Source organism: Elaeis guineensis, chromosome 16, assembly GCF_000442705.2.
Source record: "Elaeis guineensis isolate ETL-2024a chromosome 16, EG11, whole genome shotgun sequence".
NCBI lineage: Eukaryota > Viridiplantae > Streptophyta > Magnoliopsida > Arecales > Arecaceae > Elaeis > Elaeis guineensis.
Window position 1 is genome coordinate 29,407,460 of NC_026008.2, and position 20,036 is coordinate 29,427,495.

Here is a 20,036-nt window from a genome sequence, read left to right on the forward strand (position 1 = left end):
CCAATGTCATCACTATTTCTCTAAGTCAGCTGAATTATTTTAATCTTCGTCTTCCTGAGTCATGGTAAATTGTTCATGATAGAGAGATGAATTCTCTTATGATAAATTATTACAAAATAATATAAGTAGGATATGATTTATATACAAAAGAATTCTATATTTATATATATTTTTTAATTTAGAATTGTTACAATAATGGTGCCAACTCAATTAGTAAAATGCCTTTCCGTCTTCTGAAGTTCTCTTTTTGTTGTTTGGATATCATGTTGGCAGTTCACCACTGTTTGGAAGAAGAGAGGAAGTGAGGGAGGGAGAGAGATTTGGTAGGGAAAGGAGGAAATCTATGTGGTAAAGCTAAGGGACAATCTGAGGAATGGAGGGGCCAGTTATGTCTAGTCTCGTAGTCTGGTTGATATGTGCTGCATTTATCATGAATGTGGTTCTAGTAGCAGATGGGCGGACCCCGCGTTAGCTCCAAGATGTTGGTCTCTAACTAGAAAGGTAAATGCTTGAGCTTGAGAAGCTGCTGGCTTGGTGGGTCCATAAAACTCACTAGGATAAGCGGTATTATTGAACCATACGAAACAACAAGCGATGAAACCAAAAATAGATAAAGCACCTAAGCTATAAGACAAGTAAGCCTCTCCGGACCATACAAATGCACGGCGAGCTCATGCAAAGGGTTTGGTTAAGATATGCCAAATTCCACCAAGTATACAAATGGAACCTAACCATACATGTCCTCCAATTATATCTTCTAAATTGTGCACACTAACAATCCATCCTTCTCCCCCAAAAAGAGATTTTAGTAAATAACCAAATATAACACTTGGGCTAAGTGTTAAGGGTTATTTTTCTTACATCCCCTCCCCAGGGGCCCAGGTATCATATACGACCCCAAAATAAAGAGCCTTGAGTACTAGAAGAAAAGCACCTCGAGGAATTGCCAAAACATTTGACTATGGACTCATTCCAATATAAAGGATTTGTAAATCAAATAATAGATAGTAAATGAATCGGTTTGAAAATAAATGACTTGTTAGTTGTAGAATATTATTTTTGCCAGACTTGAACCTAACGAAAATAACAAAGAAAGATTCAGAGAATTTTGCCACTAGAACACCCTTGTTGACTATCCTTTACTCCGACAGCATCTAGAGTTCCTCGAACAATGTGATATCTCACACCGGATAAATCCTTAATCCTTTCTCCTCTTACTAATACTACAGAATGTACTTGTAAATTACGGCCAATATCAGGTATATAAGCAGTGATTTCAAATTCAGAGGTTAATCATACTCTGGCAACTTTACGTAAGGCAAAGTTTGATTTTTTGGGGGTGATAGTAGAAAAGTTGACAGATAAGTCACCTTTACTGTCACTCTACAGAACCGTACATGAGATTTTCATCTCATATGGCTCCTCATTCAATTCTTTCGAAGTAATTGGATCCTTTTCTTCGTTCGAGAATCTCCTCCCTTCTTTCACTTCGTCCTGAAGAGTAACTAAGACCAAGGCGGACGAATAATCATTAAGTCCTCCTCTTTCCGGACAACATATATAAAGAAACCTACCAACAGTCAAGTTTTTAGTGAACCTCTGAAAGATAGATATTTTATTTATGATTAGTCCTTTTCTTTCCTATCCCCCATCTATCTATTTTATTTTATTTAGTTATTCACTAGAGCAATTACGATATTGAAGTCGATCCGGGGCAAGTATTCGGATCTATTATGACATAACGATTAGGTGTCCCACGGACCCTTTTTTTATCTTGGAAAATCCTTTATCGGTGTGACGAAAAAATGATTTTTTTGTGCAACCTAGTGTATTTTTTCTATCTTAATGTATAAGTGTCCATAGGGATCTACTTCCATGGAACGTAATATCGTATTACTTTAATTTCAAATCACAAGATAATTCATTAGAATAGAATTAATAAGATCCATTCTGATGATATCTTATAGTCATTCGAAAGTATCTTTTATTAGCTCTATTTAGTTCTATTCTATACTGTATCCGTATCATTTATCCCTATGAGATACTATACTAAAATATTCTATTTTAGAAGGAAGGGATATAATAAAATTCTTGATTGGATCTTCTCATAGGAACAATCTATTTTATTTGATTGATGGATCCAACACCCAATTTTAATGAATTAAATAAAAGAGCGGTCTTATTCGAATTCAAAATGCCTCACCCAAAAAATATGAATTTGTATCAAATTAGAACTGGTAACTAATCCCAACGTGGAAGTATTGGAAAAACTCATATAAGCAAAAAATCTCAAATATCTTTGATCGTGAGACATCGACCCTAATTGAAATGCATGCATTGGTCTCATACACTATGGGGATGGTGAGAAGAGAGATATTTTACATCCCAGATGGTACAAATATATTCCATGCTTTTAAACCAACTTAAGCCGAAGAGACTTATTCAATGGTCACTGCTAACCGCTTTTGGTCCGGTCGATTGCTTTCTGTCCGTATAATGTATATAGCTCTAGTTTTTGGTTAGGCCGGTTCGATGGCTCTATACGAATTAGCAGTTTTTGATCCCTTTGATCCTGTTCTTGATCCAATGTGGAGACAACTGGAATCGACACATTGATTCTTTTTTTCGCAATTGATGTATTGAAGAAAACTGTCGGTAAAAGATTTTTTCGTATAAAGTTAACATACATATTCTATTCATGGATTTTTTAGGAATATGGTTTACCTCAATGGATTAAAATTTTTCTATGAGGCCATTATATGTAGAGCTCTTGATGCATATAAATTGAGTAAAGATGAACTTCTTTAGGCATATCTAATAATTTGGCAACAGAATATTCATTTTTTTCCGCAAACGAAGTCTTAGAGCTTCAAACTGAATTCCTTTAAAAGGATTATTTTTACAAAATGTTAATGTTTTTATTTTTTCAGTATTTGGTAATTTAGGATTCTTTTTTTTGTTTTTTGATAAAAAGGGTAATTTAGGGTCCTTTGATGGTAAGATGTTCTTGTTACACTGTTATTCCTATTGCAGCAGCAGCTGCTGCAGTCATGAATGCTATAATAATTCAGTAGTGGCATTCTAGTTCTGTTAATGTGAGGGAAGTATTTCTACATCTTCCTTCGTTAGGGATTTTTTTTTTGATATGAATTATTGTTTTCTAATTTTAGTTGTTTGAATTCAAATGTGGTATGATGATTCGAGTTGAGCTAGCAATTATTTCTTTATACCTGGTTAAGGTACATCTGGCCTCCAGGGTCCATTTCTCTAGCTCTCAGCAATTTGCAATGTCACCCAACCACTTACAAGTCCGTTAAGGTCATGCTAGTTTGGATGGTTCAAGGTCAGAGTAATGAATTTTGAAACCAATTCAATATAAATCATCCCAACTTGAAATTTATACCTATGGCATGTTGGTCCAAAAAGTATGCACATCAGCATTCATTTGGGGTAGTTCTTTTTTTCCCCATTTTCTGTTAATGTGTTATATTTGACAAGTCATATTGGGCTGACATTTTGCAATATTGCTTTTTCCTTATCCTTTTCATCTTTTTATGCTTGTGTTGTGATTTGATTTACTAAGATTTATATATTATTCCTATGGGACTTGGTTCTTTGACCAGTTTTATGGGGAGTTCATTTTTTCAATGAACATAATGTGGTGGCATCTATAGTTTTCATAACTATATTGGCTTTTTTCTGCATCCAAATTCTAGCATGTATAAGTTGGTCAGGTGCACATTGTCTTAGACTTGGACATGAACTGATCCGTTTGCACCGATGGATACTATGCCAAAAATTCTAGGCCATGAAGATGCTCTATGAGAACCTCTCTTTCATTGTACATTAGGGCCTTCCTATCTTTTTCGCAAGGTTCTATTGTGAGATTCCATGAGATGTGAGTTTTTCCTCTTGCTTTTGGCTTGAGATGCTAAGCTGTTGTTTGAGTGAATTTATTTTATCTCATTTCTTACCTATTCATAAGTTCTCGTGCATTATGCTAGTCTTTTTGTTTTCACTTAATTAATGCATAGAAGAATTAATAAGGTGTCTTAACCTCCAAATCACACAGGAGTTGCTACACTTTCTTGATAGAGGACATGAGGAAGCATTGTGGATGGTGAACGTTGGGAATAAGATTTTAATCCATCAGGGACGCTGTTTCATTTTGGCACTTCTTAAATCTGAAATGTATCATATCAGGGCCTTAACTAGAATTTAGACTTGTGAGACATATTTGGTCCAAACTAGACCCAAATTTCTACTCATTTGAATGACAGGTCTTATAAATTTATTTTGAACTGGTGAAAAAAAGAGTTAAAAATGCCAAGTTTTGCTTTAAAATCAAGACCAGGGACTTTTTCAGGGAGAAAAAAAAAAATCAAGGCAAAGCCAGAACCCAGATTGTATTTGGACCCAGCTGGACCCAAAGTTATTGAGTGAGTGGATCAGTCAAGCCATCTAAGTCCAAATCATGGGCCTTAGTTATGTCTGATATTTGTTAAAAATCAAATGCATCTTCACCCTATAAGCTATCATTGTGCTTATAAGGTTTCAAATTATGTGAGCAAAAAAATATTTAACTATAAAGAAAAATGATTAGTTTTGAAAAATATGATGTGAAATGCTGAAATAGATAGCAATGTCATTCTTTCTAACATTTAAGGAAATTTGTGGTGCTCTTTCTTTCTTATGCTATCTCTACCATGCCCCATTCCATAAGAAGAAAAGAAAGAAGAAACGGAAAGAAAAGAAAGAGAACAATAAAATAACTTTTCTGAACTATGTACCTTTAGTTGAAGCATTGCAGCAAATGCAATGTCCTCTGGATATGGTTGAGGAATTGTGTCCTCAACAAGCAAAAAGTTGATTCAACAATTATTCAGACATTCACTGAACTTGATGCATGACATTACAAAAACTCTGATGATGTACACTTAATAATTGCTAACCATGGTTTATCCATCATGCCGCTTTTTAGATATGCGTGCATGGAAAATGCATGAAATGGAACAGGAAGTGCTGCTGGCATAGAATTGAGAAATGTGCCAGATACAAGGAAAAAGAAGGGAAACTGATGCATTTTATGTTGCCCTCTTTTATGCACGTATATTTAGTCATATTTGCAATGATTTTTGTGTAGTTTTTGCGATTTCCTCGAAATGTTTTCCATGTAGTTCTCTGGTTCTGTGATTTATAATTTAGTGCATTTCGAAGTCATTTTCAGAAAGTCATGATTTTAAAGGCAAATATAACTTTATCTAGCCCATCTGGTTAGGTATCCTCATATTGGTTCATACGTTATTTTTTTGCTCATCAACATAGTTTCCAGGTCACCTGGTTGTTCTTTGCATGAATTTTTTTCCTTTTAATTGGATGCCAATGGGTATATCAGGGAAGCTGGTTGTTTGGGTTTGGAGAAAGAGGAGCATACTTGCTGGTAATTTAAAATATGAAGGACTGGTGAAGCTTATGAAATTGTTGAAATCTCATAATGAAGATTCAATAAAACTATAAGGACACCGACCAGACAAGAAGATTGGAATGTTCTTTCTTGAGTCTTCTTTTTGACCATTGTCTTATGGATTTTTCTAATGTTCTCAGTAGTCAAATCTTTGCTAGGTTTTTTACCCATTGTCCTAGAAGATATGGAGAGGTTTGTCATAGATGTTCTTAGAATATGTTCTTTTGCAGGGAACAACATTGTTTGGTATAACAAATGGGTATTGATCATAGCTAAGGTTAAGATATATTTTTAAGAATCTTGTGCTTTGGAAAAGTTAGAGGGAGAAGAACCAATATTTTTAATGAAATCACATCTTTTGTAGAGAAATTTTCTAGGAGAGCCACTCATGCTATGATAGTGAAAAAACCCTTATTGATTTTTTTTTTTTTTTTTTTTGGCTGGTTGCTATGAATGTGGCATTGGTTCTTTGACCAATTATTATCAGCTTTTTGGTTATCTTAGTATGACTGTATTTATTTCTTTTTCTTTTCAATTTTAGTTGGTGGAATTGATGGGTTAATTCATATATACATCTTTTAAAGTTTTGGTTTCTATGCTTCTACAAATATTGTAGATTATGAGCAATCAGTTTCTCAGAAATGTTAATTTGTAGAAGCCAAGTAGGGAACTTTCACATTTATTATTCTAGATTTGCTGTAAATGTTTACTTTTCAATGCTTTCAGTCCCATGGGGATATATTCTCAAATCTTCACTATTCTATCCTTCAGTCCATTCAGACCAAATTTATCTTGGCCATCTGATGCAGGATAGAAGAAGGAGAGAGAAGAAGAAGAGGAAGAAAGAGAAGGAGGAGAAGAAGGTAGAGGGAAAGGGCAACTCAATATTCTGTATTTTCAAATCTCAATAATGCAAACTGTTTTCTCATTAACATGGTAATGGGTTTATATAGACATCCCAAAATCCTAATAAGAGTCTGCATAAAAATTAAATACCGGAGTTCTTACAAAATTCTAGTCCTAGAATCTATATAAAAACTAAAATTTTCTAATTTCTAAATAAAATATTTTTTTCTAATTTCTATATTTGAGTTTAATGGAAGTGCACATCTAGATTTCTTATTAGATGGTCCTTCATCATATTCCTCTAATTGGAAAGAACTTGACTTCGGAGAGTTTGTCTAAAGTACCATTAGAGAAGCTCACGATCCAAGGTATGAAACTAATCTTCTATAATCTAAGAAGCATCAGAAGAAGGACGATCCTTCTGGTGAACAAGATAATGATAGAAGCAATCATCAGAAGAAGTGACAATTTTATCATCCAAGACTATTTCAATCTCATCTCTCTATTGAGGAAAATATGGCATCTTAGAAAGTGAAGTATTTGTAGGTTACTAGATGAAGTAGGAGGCTCAAAGGTGCCATGGTAAGGCAATAAATCCTCCACATTGAAAATAGGACTAATATTCATATGATTAACTAAATTAAATAAATATGCATTAGGTCTAAATTTTTTAATGATGGGGAATGGGCCAATGGCTTGGACGTGCAATTTCTTGCAGGAATTTTTAGGCAATTGTTTTGGATGAATGCGAATCATGACTTTATCCTACATTAAATTTCCTAGCCCCATGATGTACATCAGCAACAAGTTTATAATCCGCATTACTCATTTTAATTTTGCATCTAATCTCTGCATACAAATCATGCATGTGTTGGGCAAAATTTTCTGCAGGTTTAGAAATGCGAGTATCAGGTGGCAAACGAGCAAGATCAATAGGTGTACAAGGTGGGTTGGTATCCACAAATACACACAAATGGCCTTTAACCTGTAGACCTATGAACAGAGTTATTATTAGTGAATTTAACAATAGGTAGTACCAAGTCCTAATTACCTTGCTTGTCTCCAACTAGACATCTAAGTAAAGCACCTAAACTATGATTAACTGTTTCAATTTGATCATCCATTTAGGGGTGGAATGTAGAGGAAAACATCAAGTTAGTACCATGCAATTTCCAAGGTGTCTTCTCAAAATAGCTAACAAACTTAACATCTCTATCAGACACTCTGGAACTAGGTAACCCATGCAGCTTGACGACATCCTTAAGGGACAATTTGGCTACATGCGAGGCATCATGTCTTACCACATGGAATGAAATGTGCCATTTTGGAAAATCTATCAACGACAACAAAGATGGAATCATGACTTTGGGCTGTTCTAAGTAATCCTAAGACAAAGTCCATGCTTAAGACTTTCCATGGCATATCTGGCACAGGCAGAGGGGCATGAAATTTGGTGTTTTATTTCTTGCTTTAGCTAGCCGACAAGTATGACACTGGAAAACTATCCTAGCTACATCCCTCTTCAATAAAGGCCAATAAAACATATTCTCAATTAAGACAATGGTTTAATCCCTTCCTAAATTACCAACTAGACCTGCATACATTTCCCAAACTAAGAACTCCCTAAGTGAGGTATGCAAGATGCATAACCTAGTAGACCTAAATAAATAACCCTCATGGATAAAGTAGTTAGCATACTCCCTATGGTTAGCACAACTGATGTCCTGTTAAATCAAACCAAATTCGGGGTAGATAGCATAATCATCTTTCAACTTGTCAAATCCTATAACTTCAATACTCATGGCATGAAGGATGACAACTACCATAATAAGGCTATTACTTTATTCTCAACACCCGAACAATGTTTGAGAACAAAAGAGTACTCATTCATATACTCTACCCACTCAGCATGCTTAGAGTTCAATTTCTTTTGTGAATTTAAGTATCGCAATGCTAACTTGTCAGAATAGAGTACAAACTCTTTGGCTCACAGATAATATCTCAAATGAAGTGTCTGGGTCACAGCATAAAACTCTATCATATATTGAATACTTAGCCTCAAAAAGTTTCTCTTTAAAGAAAGCTATGGGATGTCTCTCCTGGCTTAAAAGTCCACCTATACTTATTGCAAAAGCATGATAAGCAACCACAAAAACCTTATCAAAGTCAGGATACCTCAAAACAAGTGCCTTAGTCATCTTTTGCTTAATTTCTATGAAAGCTCCAGTAGTCTCAGGGTTCCAACAAAAATCTCCTTTTTAAGACAACCAGTAATAGGTGCCATGATAGTGTTCACACCTCTAATAAAGCACCTATAGAAAGAAAGTAAACCATGGAAACTATGGACCTTAGAAACAGATGTTGGTTCAGGCCACTCTCTAATATCTCTAACCTTACTGGGATCAGTTGCTACACCCTGCGTAGAAACTATGAAGGATAGGAAGAGCACATTAGTCTGCTGGAAAATGCACTTCTTAAGGTTAACATAAAGCTTGGCTTCTTTAAGGGTGATAAATGTCTCTTGAAGGTGACCTATGTGCTCTTCTTTTGGCTTACTATAAATCAGGAGATCGTCATAATAGACTACAAGGAATTTATCTGAATGGTCGAAGGACGTGTCATAACCCTCACAAAGGTACTAGGGGCATTAGAAAGACCAAAGGGCATGACTAACCCCTTATACAAGCCATCCTCATCTAATGCGGTTTCTACTTGTCTCTTGGAAACTGCAATTTCCACTCTTCATCTGATTTTTCTTGGATTTTCCACTCGTCTCCTGGTCCAACATGAATCTGATGATATCCACTGCATAGATCTGTCTTGGAGTGCCAACCAGATCTTGTGTTTTTGCAGGTACTTCAATTTCTAAGGTGTCATATTTTCCTCAATAGAGAGATGAGTTTGAAGCAATTTTAGATGATGAGATTGTTACTTTTTCTAATGGTGGCTTCCATCATTATCTTGTCTAATGGAAAGGCCGCCGTTCATCTGATATTTCTTGGATTACAGAGGATGAGTTTCATGCTTTGGATTTGGCATTTCTTGAGTGGTACTTGTGGTCAAACTCTCCTGATTTGAGTTTCTTCTAATGGGGAATATGACGGAGGATGGTCTAATAAGAAATCTAGGTACACTTCTATTAGGTGTAAATATAGAAATTAGAAAATTTTATTTTATTTGAGAATTAGAGAATTCTATTTTTACATGGACTCTAGGACTAGAGCTTTTTGAGGACTCCAATATTTTATTTCTATGCAGACTCTTATCAAGGATTTGGGTCTACATAAACCCATGGCCATGTAATTGAGACCACAATTTGTATTGTTCAGATTTGAGAATACAGAATATTGAATTGCTCTCTCGCTGTGCCTTCTTCTCTTCTTTTCTTCTCTTCCCTCTTCTCTCCTTCTTCTACATTGTGTCACCATCATATTATATGTTTCCTGTTCATTTTTGTAATTTCTGTGTACTTCTATGTCTTCTATTTCAGCTTATTCTTGTGCAGCATAAGCATTTATAAATTATCTAAAACTATGATATATTTTGCTTTTCCTCCTAGGGATCGCAATGTTTATCGAAGAATTTAGGATAACTTGTTTGCTAACGTGATCAAATTTTTCCATCTTCATTTTAGGAGTGTAATATGATAGAAAAAATGGTATTGGTATAAGAAGAGGAAGCAAGATATGATAACAAAGTGGATTTATGTGTGGTTTCTGATTTTGTAGTTTATGTGAACTTCTGTAGAAAATGGGTACTAGAGTTTTGGTTGACAAGTTGAAAATGCAAGAAGAAATTTTGTGGTGATATTTTGGAACTTTAGGAATATATTTAAAGGAAAGAAGTTGGTGCCAATGTTTTGGTTGACAAGTTGAAAGGTGAGCTTTAGGTGGAACTATGGGAATATAATTCTTAAGAGAAAGAAGTTGGTGCCAATGATGATCTATGAACATAGTGTAGTTGAAGATCTTGGGTCAGTAGGGTTTCCCAAGATTATCCTTGATGTTCCCGAAAGGGACCTTTTGGGAATTTTTTTGAACTTGGTCTCATTTTGGAAGATATCCTGATGCCATGCCTTCAGTATTGCTTTCCAAAGAGGAACTAGTGGAAACTTGACACTTTGACCAATTAGCTTGGTTAATGTGCCAATCTGCTTAAAGGGCCAAGTGGTTCAAATTTGTACATTGTTTGATTGAAAGGAGCTGTAATAATAGTTTGTTTAATTGTTGCATTGTATATGATTTGGTTGAAAGGGTATTAGTTCTCAGCACTGGAATCTATTAGATTCATGCTCGAAAATGTGGACTGAACTGTTGACCAGATGATGTTAGACATTTTTTTAATATGGAGTCTAATTTGGGGTTAAAGTAGGGAGTGGATATAGCATTGTCTGTTATGGGCTTTTACCTGTCCTTTGAATCAATGTCTCATATTCTATGAAAAAGAAATTTAAATGGCTTTTGAATAGAAGCCATAATCATAACCATCCAGCCTTATGCTAACAATTTGGCGTCAGCTTTATGGATCCTCATTTGCCAAGCATTCCTATTTAGAGCTACCTCTGATGTTATTTCATGTTTTTCTACATCACTTCTCATAACCGCCATCTATGTTACCTTAAGGTTTTCCATCTCCTGCATCCTGTAAACAAATTAAAGTACCTCTTGTTACTAGAGCCCTATTTGATTTTTGTTTTACATGCCCCATCCATCTCGGAATCCTCGTGAAATCCCAATGGCTCTAATACTTATTTCTCAATATATCTATTCTAGTTTTACTGAATGTCTATCTTAACATTCTCATTTTTGTTACACTGGATTTTTTGAACCATTTTTATGGTCCAACATCCTTCTAGCCATAACATATTCCAAGACTTGTTGTTTTATAAAATCTTTCTTTAAATTACCAAAAATATGCCATAGAAGCACATCTTAGTTTCATTCAATTATTTCTAATTCCATTATATTTATCTTCATCTATCTCTTAATTATTTTGTATGATAGATTCCAAGTAATGAAACCTGACATTTGTATCTCTTGGCCATCCTTCTTAATTTGGACCTTACTTTGTTTCAATTTTCACTATAATTGTATTTTATATACTCTTTGTTTTACTTATTTTGTACTTTAAAACCTTCTTCCATACTTTGACATTTAATCCCAGGATTCCTGTCTCAAGGGCATCAGTGCATTCCACAAGTATTGTATAGCTCCAATTAAGAGACTGATACTCTGGATATCCCCAAGACATCGGTCTGTTGAAGAACCAGGATGTCCTGGCCATCCTACTTAGTACCAGTTTAGACTGGTTGGTTTGCTAACGTGGTTGCTCGGTGCTAATTAGTATAGCTGGTCTTGCTCACAGAGAAAAAAGGTTCACCTGTCGGCTCTCTTTTATCTCATTGCTTCAGTTACAGGAGGTAGCCCTGAGGGTGGGGGGGGGGGGGCGGTGTGGGAGGGAGGGAGAGAGAGAAAGAGGAAGGGTGGGGAGGTGCCCAATCTTTCAAAAAGCCTATTTAAGAAGCTGAAAAGGTCTACTAAAAGAATAAAAATATTTTAAAAATCATTAAAACGAATATAAGCCCTAAACATAGGAATTTAAGAAAAAGATGTTTGGAAACACCCTAATAAAGTATACAGATGCTCGGCTATCTTGGGTGTCTGGGTAGTTGCATCCTGGTATCATACCGGCCCTGGACCAGATCGGGACAAGTGTTGATACCTGGTTTTGAGTCCTTTAACAATCTGCTTCTTTACTCATAAACAACACCATATCATTTATGAATTTTGCACGCTATTAGTAAATCTTCCTGGATCTTAGCCATACTTTCGTCATATTAATTCCTAACGCTTGTCAATGCTCCAATATACATATCATTTTGATACACTATTTATGCACATCTTTCCTTAAGGCCTAACAGATTACCATATTTAGCACCCTATAATAAGCCTGTCCCATGTCAGTAGAGATTATATTCTAGTCTATTTTGTCCCTTTCTCTCTTCATTTCTCTGTCAATTTCTTAAGTAAGAAGGGAGCCTGCTTTGTTGACCTTTCTGACATAAATCAAAATCCCGTTTGAGTTTGTTTGTATTTTTTTCCTAATTTTGTTTAATTACCATTTGCCCCTTTCCTGTAATTTCATATAGTGACTCATAAGTTTGATCCTCCTATCATTGGAGCATTTCTATATGCCACCTTTATGCTTTTTCTCCAATTATCGTGCATTTTCTTGGTTGTCAGAACCTCATCGAAAAAGTTGGTAAGCCAAGTTAGCCTAATGACTCCCATGACTTTCCAGACGTCAATAGATAATTCATCCGGTCCTAATGCCTTTCTCTTTCCCTAACTTTTCAAAGTTACCTCTTTCTCAGTTAAATGAATTGTATGAAGAGAACCTTGACACCTCTCTAATTGTCAGTTCAATGAAAATATCTCTAATATAACAATAGAACTTAACAGTGTTTTTTGAAATAACATCTTCATCTTTCTTTAATTTCCTCATCTTTTAAGGATATCCTATTATCCTCACCTTTAATGCATTTAACTTGATCAATATCCTTAAATTTCCTTTCCCTTGTCTTAAATTTCCTCTTAATTCAACTTCAATTGTCGGGAAGGTATAATTAATGGTGATGAATAAGGGAGTAGTGATCATCAGCCATTTCAAGGTCATGCTTTGTTATAAATTTTTTTCCTTTAGCAAATCCATAGATTTATGCTCGTATGTGATATAAGTTGTAGGAATTTTAGGTGACAAACATGCTTCTCATATCTTCTCTTGAATCTTTGTATGTCCAAAATTTAATATTTAATTGAATGTTGTCTTGGAGGGATAAGAACATTTACTCCACCCAACTTTGTTGTCATGTTAGTATCTCCGTGCAATTTAAATTTATGTAATGTTAATTAATCGAAGTTTTTTTGGTCCGATTTCTTTTTCCTGGTACAAGAGGATGTGAGACCCAATAAAGCATGAGGGAAAGCATAAGCACTGACATCTGCACTAACTGAAAGTCATCAGCCCTGTAGGATAATCTGTGCTCGAAATTATGATTTTGTCTTTTGCTCCTGGGAAATCAGTGCTCTTCTTTTATTCTTCTTATTCCTGTTTCATTTTCTGCTTATTTTCTCTTGTTTCCCGTCCTGCACCCTACTTTCTTCCCTCTTGTTTCATTGTAGTTCTCTTATGGTATTTGATTCTTTACCAAATTAAACATTTGGACAGTCTGAAAATAAGCGAGCCAAACAATTAACATCAGCTCCTTTTCATGCTGGCTGGTCTACGCCAGTACTATAGTGATTTGAGGTTGATTTAAGAGAGGGTCATCTTGGAATCTTCTTGAAACTATTGAATGAGATGATAAGAGCCACCGTTTTACCACTGGACCAGTTTTTTTTTTTAAATCATAGGGTGGGATCATGCCGTACCACCCTGTATGATCCGGTACAAAGCATACCATACTGTATCGGTACTATACTAATATGGTGTTTCGTACTATACAGATACTCAATAGGCTATCTTTTACCGTACTGAATCATATGCTAACATTATAATAGGATGGTATTAGTACAGGGTCCAATACCGAGATGGTGAACTTTGGGTAGGATTCTCTTCATCACTAGCGTGATAATGTTTAAACCACTTCATTCACCTAACTTGGTTTGCAAAATTCATTCCAATCTCTATTGGCAATATGATTAGTGTGGGTACAGTAACTGCATCCTCATTATCCATGCCCTCTAGGTCTCTTCCATAACCTCCTTTAATGAGCAAATTCTATGACTTTGCCTACATTTTGTAAAGGCCACACCCTTGGTTTTCATCACCTCTTCCCTTCAAGGAGAGAAATATATCATCAATTGTTGTAATTGACGAAGTTGAAGATGTCATCAAAGTTGAAATTATTTTAGTCTAGCATTACTATCACCAAATGTGCGAAGAATATTACTTGCTCAAAATTGCACCTTGATTGACTGATATTCAGATATAAGGCTTGGCAAAAATTTGGTAACTTGATTCTCAAACCTCTAGCTTTGTAATGGGTCATAAATAACTGCTACTAATATAATAACTTAAATCTGTCAAGGTACTGAATATTCTAGCCCATTGTTTTACTATAAAAGAATACTTATACAATCAATAGAATAGCCCTTGGCTTTGTTAAGGACAATGGCACAGCACTGACTTTGGGTTTCATTTTACCCCATAGCCATTTTGTGATTTTAGTAGAAGGAATTTCTACCTAGGGTAATGGATCCACTTTGGAAATTCCTTGGAAGGTGCTGATAGAATGTTCATTCCCCACGCCTGCACCTATACCCACTTCCCATTCGAGAAACTGAGTTGTAATGATAGTACATTTTTTCATCTCCCATGCAAGTTCTTGCACGTAAAATGATGGACCTATTTGTCGATGGTAACTTGTATATTGTAAGACATGATAGTCAGAAAGAGTCTAGTTTGGGGGCATATTGGGTTATAAAAATGAGTTAGGCTACATGCTAGATGCTTAATTTTTGGCAAAAGATTTGACAACTCATATTTAAGATCGACAATCCAACTTCAAGATCCAAACATTTGAATGTGATCTAGGTCACAAGGAATGCTTAGAAACCAAATATCATGTGTTTTGGTTGTTGCTAACCTAAGCATTAGGTCGATACTAAAATGGATTGTTTTAATAGCATAATACTATGTTTTGCTATGATATAATCATCAAAACCTTTTGAATTCAAATCTACCTATGTTTTAAGATAAGCAATTCATGTTCACTGATGTGGATTTTAAATTTAAATACCTGATCATGTATTTTAGTACACTTGAATAATTGACGTTTTCCATTTTGTACTTTCTTGATTTGTAGGTTAGAATTCTTCAAAACATATGATTTTTGGTCTAATTATGTTTTTAAAGATGATCAAACTCAATGGTGTGGATCTTCAATTTGGATGGGCCATCATCGCTTCTGGAATAGTTAAATCAATTGTCAAATAATTAATATTTAGAGTGTACTCAAAGTCTATAAATATTCAATAAACTGAAATATCAAAAGTAGCTAAGCTAAGCTACCTTGATAATAGGTCTAAGGCAAAAGTTGGCCATATCGCCTGGTTCATGGTGTAAAACCCCACTCTAACACGGCTAAAAGCATCCCTCTCTTTGGTTCCGCACGGTCCTCCTCCCCCCTCCCTCTCTCTCCCCTCTCCTTTTCTCCCTCTCCCTGTTTTCAGTTTGCCCTAGAAGGCACGGTATAGAGCTGTACCGTGCCGAACTAGTCGCCAGCCAGTTTGCCCTCCGTTACCAGTTCAGCAAACCTTAGACAAAACTATTATAATGGTTAAATTATTTTGGTCTTTCTTTGTTTGTTATGTTGTAGGGCATGTCTAGTTATTTTGGATATCCAGTGACATTGTACTCAGCATTTAGATTCTAGCACCTTTGATTTTTGGCCTACAGGAGAACATTTTTATCTTGTATTTTAGATGATATATTAGTAACGTATTTATAACTGTTTACATGTTAAATTTCTGTTCTAAAGTTTCAGAAAAATAGTCTGTATTATTAGATCATCATTCTTGTAAAAGACAATCCTTCAGCTATAAGATGGTTGGTGTTAGACCCCCAGAACTGCCACGAACGAATTAAATCCTCTAGTTGTTTTTTGATTTTGTTTCTAGAAGCCTATTCCACTTTCGAGCACTTGTTTGATGCTTAAGAAAAATCTTCAAATGTCAACATTAATTAGTGTTATACTGATATCAACAGCTTCATCGGCTTTGTCCTATGCATTTTTGGTAGAATCCAAGTAAGTTTCTGATGCTTGCTGGTTCAGCATCTAACATCCTAGTATGCATAAATCAAAATTCAGTAGTTTTAGACACATCCAAATCATGAATTAAATGAGTTATTATCATCCACTGAATATAATCCATTGAGTAATCACTTGATGCATGGGAAGACACCTTAAAATCATTTGATATTTGGTTTGTGTTATTTAAATAATGTACTTCATGAATACTGGTCTCTACTTTGTTTCTGATTATGAACTTAGTTCTTGGCAATACCAACATATCTAGTTAATGAACTATTAGTATTAGGTGATTTTCTTTCTTCAGAATCCAGTCTTGTTTCAAGAGGTGCTTAACATTGACTGGGACTGATATGGTGAGTGATTGAGCTATGTCCATAAACACTACTCAGTATGTTTTTGCTTCCAGAAGAGAAAAACTTGGAATGATTTTACTCTAGCTGTAGAGCTTTTTTTCCTGCATGTTGGGATGTTAAAATAAATGAATTAACATTAAAAAAGAACTTTTTCCATCCCTCTTTTGAATTAGGGCTCTTTTGATGCTCCAGCAGGTACCTGAATAATTTCACTTCCTTTATTGCTGAAAGCAAATGCAGATATGGATGACGGTCGACATCGGGAAAATGGAAGACCCAAGCCAGATCAATTCAAATCGGTTCATGCTCAGGTAAAGAAAAGTACATTACACTGCTATGTGCTTTTGTTATTCTTAATTGTGATAATTATGCGGCTTTCAACATGTTAACCATTAACAACTTAAATATGATAAGCAAATCTTGTCCCACCGATTTAGGGGTTGTTTATTCCTACTTCAATGTAAGCTTTTATGCAAGGTCAAGCCCTCCAAGATTGAAAATTGTTTCCAATCATATCCCTTAAACCCTCTTGGCTATATCATGACATTACGTCTCTCCACTATAACCATTGTTGGTGGTCATTAACATATGAAAACCCATCTTGTATGGATTTTTTTTATCCTATGGTCATGGCACCTTAGTTTAATATGCTAATAAACAACTATTTTTTTCACTCGTTATACAACATGTCCACCCTAATTCCTTACCTTTCCTATGCGCTTCTCATGCTCTAGCCAGGGTTTAACATTTTCTTGTAAATTAAAGGAACAACGTCATATCCGTTGCTGAGTCCCTCCAGCATGGGTCTTCTTTCTTGTTTTTCTTAGTGAACCGAAGGAACAAACTTGACTCAGAAAAGAGAAAAAAAGGAACAAGTTGCCTGATCCTTGTCTCTGTGGGCTTATGTTGATATTGCCTGCTTTCATGATTCTTGTCTCTCTAGAATCTACATATCATAATAATGGCAAAGTGGTTATAAATGACGCATGCCCAACTCTACCGACCTAATCAGGCTATTAAGGTGGGTGTCTGTTGAATGTCTATCTAATAAAATAGCGTGCTTTCATTCTTTCTTAGGTTTCTTTTATCTTTTAGCTACCCTCTGATTCATTTCTCTCAGTTTTCTCTGTTTATTGATACTGATGAAGTTCTTGTGATCTAAATTTGTCATGTTATCCTTTCTGTAAAATGAAAGAGTAATGAGTCATATTAATTTCATGAAGTGTCATTTCATATGAGCATTCTAAAATTCTTGAATCTTCTTCTTTGACTACTGAATCACGTAGATGTCTCATGCTTCAGTCATGGTAGATTGAGATGATGACCAAAAGCACCCAGTTTGCGTAGTCTCCACTCTACCTGCTTCCCTTCAATATGTGAAGTTATGATCCCTTGCTTTTCTAACTATCTGTATGATATTGTAGTGGATGATGCCACAACATCAGATGAAGGACCATCAAACTATGAAGCTCATGGCCATCATGGCTGAGCGGGACAGTGCCATCCACGATCGCAACCTAGCCATCTCTGAGAAAAAAGCTGCTTTGGCTGAGCGAGATATGGCAATCCTTCAACGTGATGCTGCAATTGTCGAGCGAAATAATGCCTTTCTGGAACGTGACAATGCAATTGCTGCTCTTCAGTATGCCCGAGAGACTGGCATGAATGGTAATGGTGGAAATGGATGTTCTCCTGGCTGCACCGCTCCGACAAAACATCATGACCACCTTCCACATGTTCATCCCCCCCCTTCACAATTATCAGATGCTCCGTATGACCATGAAAGACAGGTGGACATTGCTGAGGCATATCCAATTTCAACAGCAGTGGAGAGTGCAAAAGGCTGCAAGGCTAAAAGAATGAGGAAGGAGAATGGAGTCCAAGCAATTCCAATCAAGAAGTCAAAATCACCAAAGAAGAACAAGAGGAGTGGTAATGACGACCTAAACAAGCAGGTTAGCATTGCAAAGTTCCATGGTGAGTGGAAGGGTCAGGAACAAGTTAGTGGTGGGGGAGATGCGAACAAGATCCCTGTGACAAAGCACCATTGGAAGGGTCAAGACTTGGGCTTGAACCAGGTCTCATTCGATGAATCAACCATGCCGGTACCTGTGTGTTCATGCACTGGAAAGTTCCACCCATGCTACAAGTGGGGAAATGGTGGGTGGCAGTCCTCATGCTGCACCACAACACTGTCCATGTATCCTCTACCGGTGATGCCCAACAAGCGCCATGCTCGTGTTGGAGGACGGAAGATGAGTGGTGGTGCTTTCATTAAGCTGCTCAGCCGGCTGGCGGCTGAGGGCCATGATCTGTCAACACCAGTGGACCTTAAAGACCACTGGGCTAAGCATGGGACAAATCGCTACATCACTATCAAGTGATGTAGAAGCTCTGTAAGCTATTTGCTAAGCTACCAGGGAGAAACAAGGGCCAGCCCTAAATGACTTTTAGGGATGCTTCCTTGTTAGGAGAGATGATTCTGCAGAAATGTTGGATTGTGTTCAGTGGAAGATGATGGGTAGTGTCCTGAATGTGATTGGATGTTGCTTCTCCCAAATGTGTACCTTTTGGATGTCAATATATTTTGTCTCTCTACACTGGAATGGCAAGGCTTAGGAATGGTATCTGATCCCTGAAAGACCGGCAGGTATGCTCTAGTGTAGGGCCTATGTATGTAGGACTGATCTTGGAAGATGCTCATTAGCAAAATACTCTGCTCACTTGATGAGGTTGTGTAGATGGACTTGTAGAAAAGATTCATCTTTTATCTTTCTCAATTTCTGGCATTTTTTTTTTTAAAAAACTGTTTTGTCTTTTCAAATTGGCATTTTTTTTTTAAAAAAAACTGTTTTGTCTTTTCTGTTCTTTCTTTTTCCTGCAGCGGAATTTTTTTTTTTTTGTAAGAAAAATAGAAGTTGGAGGGGGCGGAGTTTGCGAAGGAAAAACTATTGTAAACAGTTCCCCGAACTGTTTAACAGCAGGGGACATTGGAATTCCCGGATGTTTGATTGCAGCAATGCCGTTGTCAAGATTAGAGTTCTTGGCATTTCAGTGTAGGGGAGTGTCTATTTTCCAGATGTCACGAGACAGCCAAAGGCATTGGTTAGTTGGTTGCCTATGCATTGATGTCGTTAATGGCTTCTTGCAGTCTCTTTGCTGTCCTCTATCAACACAGCTTCGCCCGCTCTGGCATGCATCCCTCACTTTTAGCACGTTCAGGATTAACAAATTATTCTGTTTCTTAAATATCAGTGCTATTGTACTTGGACTTTACTGCAGGGATAACCAAAGATATAATTATAAAAATATTATGGTAAATATATATATATTTATATTATAAACATGTAATTCTAATAGCATAAGGATATTTTTTATATGGAAGTCAAAAATTGAACTGTTTAAATAATATGAAATCATATATATTGTTTGATCATATATAGGTTAGAGGTCTCGAATTTATTAGATTTTTGGTATGTAAGTAATTTAAAGATAATAGATTATATTCAATAATTTAGATTATTGATGTATGATTTTTATCATCTATTTTTTTTAAAAA

At 35.9% G+C, this 20,036-nt stretch overlaps 1 protein-coding gene and 1 pseudogene across 10 annotated transcripts in view; both read left to right on the forward strand.

The window, feature by feature from the left end:
• The window catches only part of LOC105059390 (uncharacterized), a 22,917-nt pseudogene extending 19,863 nt beyond the window's left edge, over positions 1–3,054 (forward strand).
• Positions 1–19,219, forward strand: part of LOC105059361 (barley B recombinant-like protein D) — a 20,086-nt gene extending 867 nt beyond the window's left edge. For 2 of the 10 annotated variants that reach the window (XM_073250049.1, XM_010942633.4), the window contains 3 exons: positions 6,274–6,327; positions 16,718–16,788; positions 17,902–19,219. In XM_073250049.1, the coding sequence (XP_073106150.1) occupies positions 16,720–16,788; positions 17,902–18,861 (1,029 nt within the window). In that variant the 5' untranslated portion in view covers positions 6,274–6,327; positions 16,718–16,719 and the 3' untranslated portion in view covers positions 18,862–19,219. Of the gene's footprint in view, positions 1–6,273; positions 6,328–7,355; positions 9,766–16,669; positions 16,789–17,901 lie in introns of those variants that run through there. The other 8 variants (XM_029260298.2, XM_010942629.4, XM_029260296.2 and 5 more) reach the window with 6 other exon arrangements.
• The last annotated feature ends 817 nt before the right edge of the window (positions 19,220–20,036 follow it).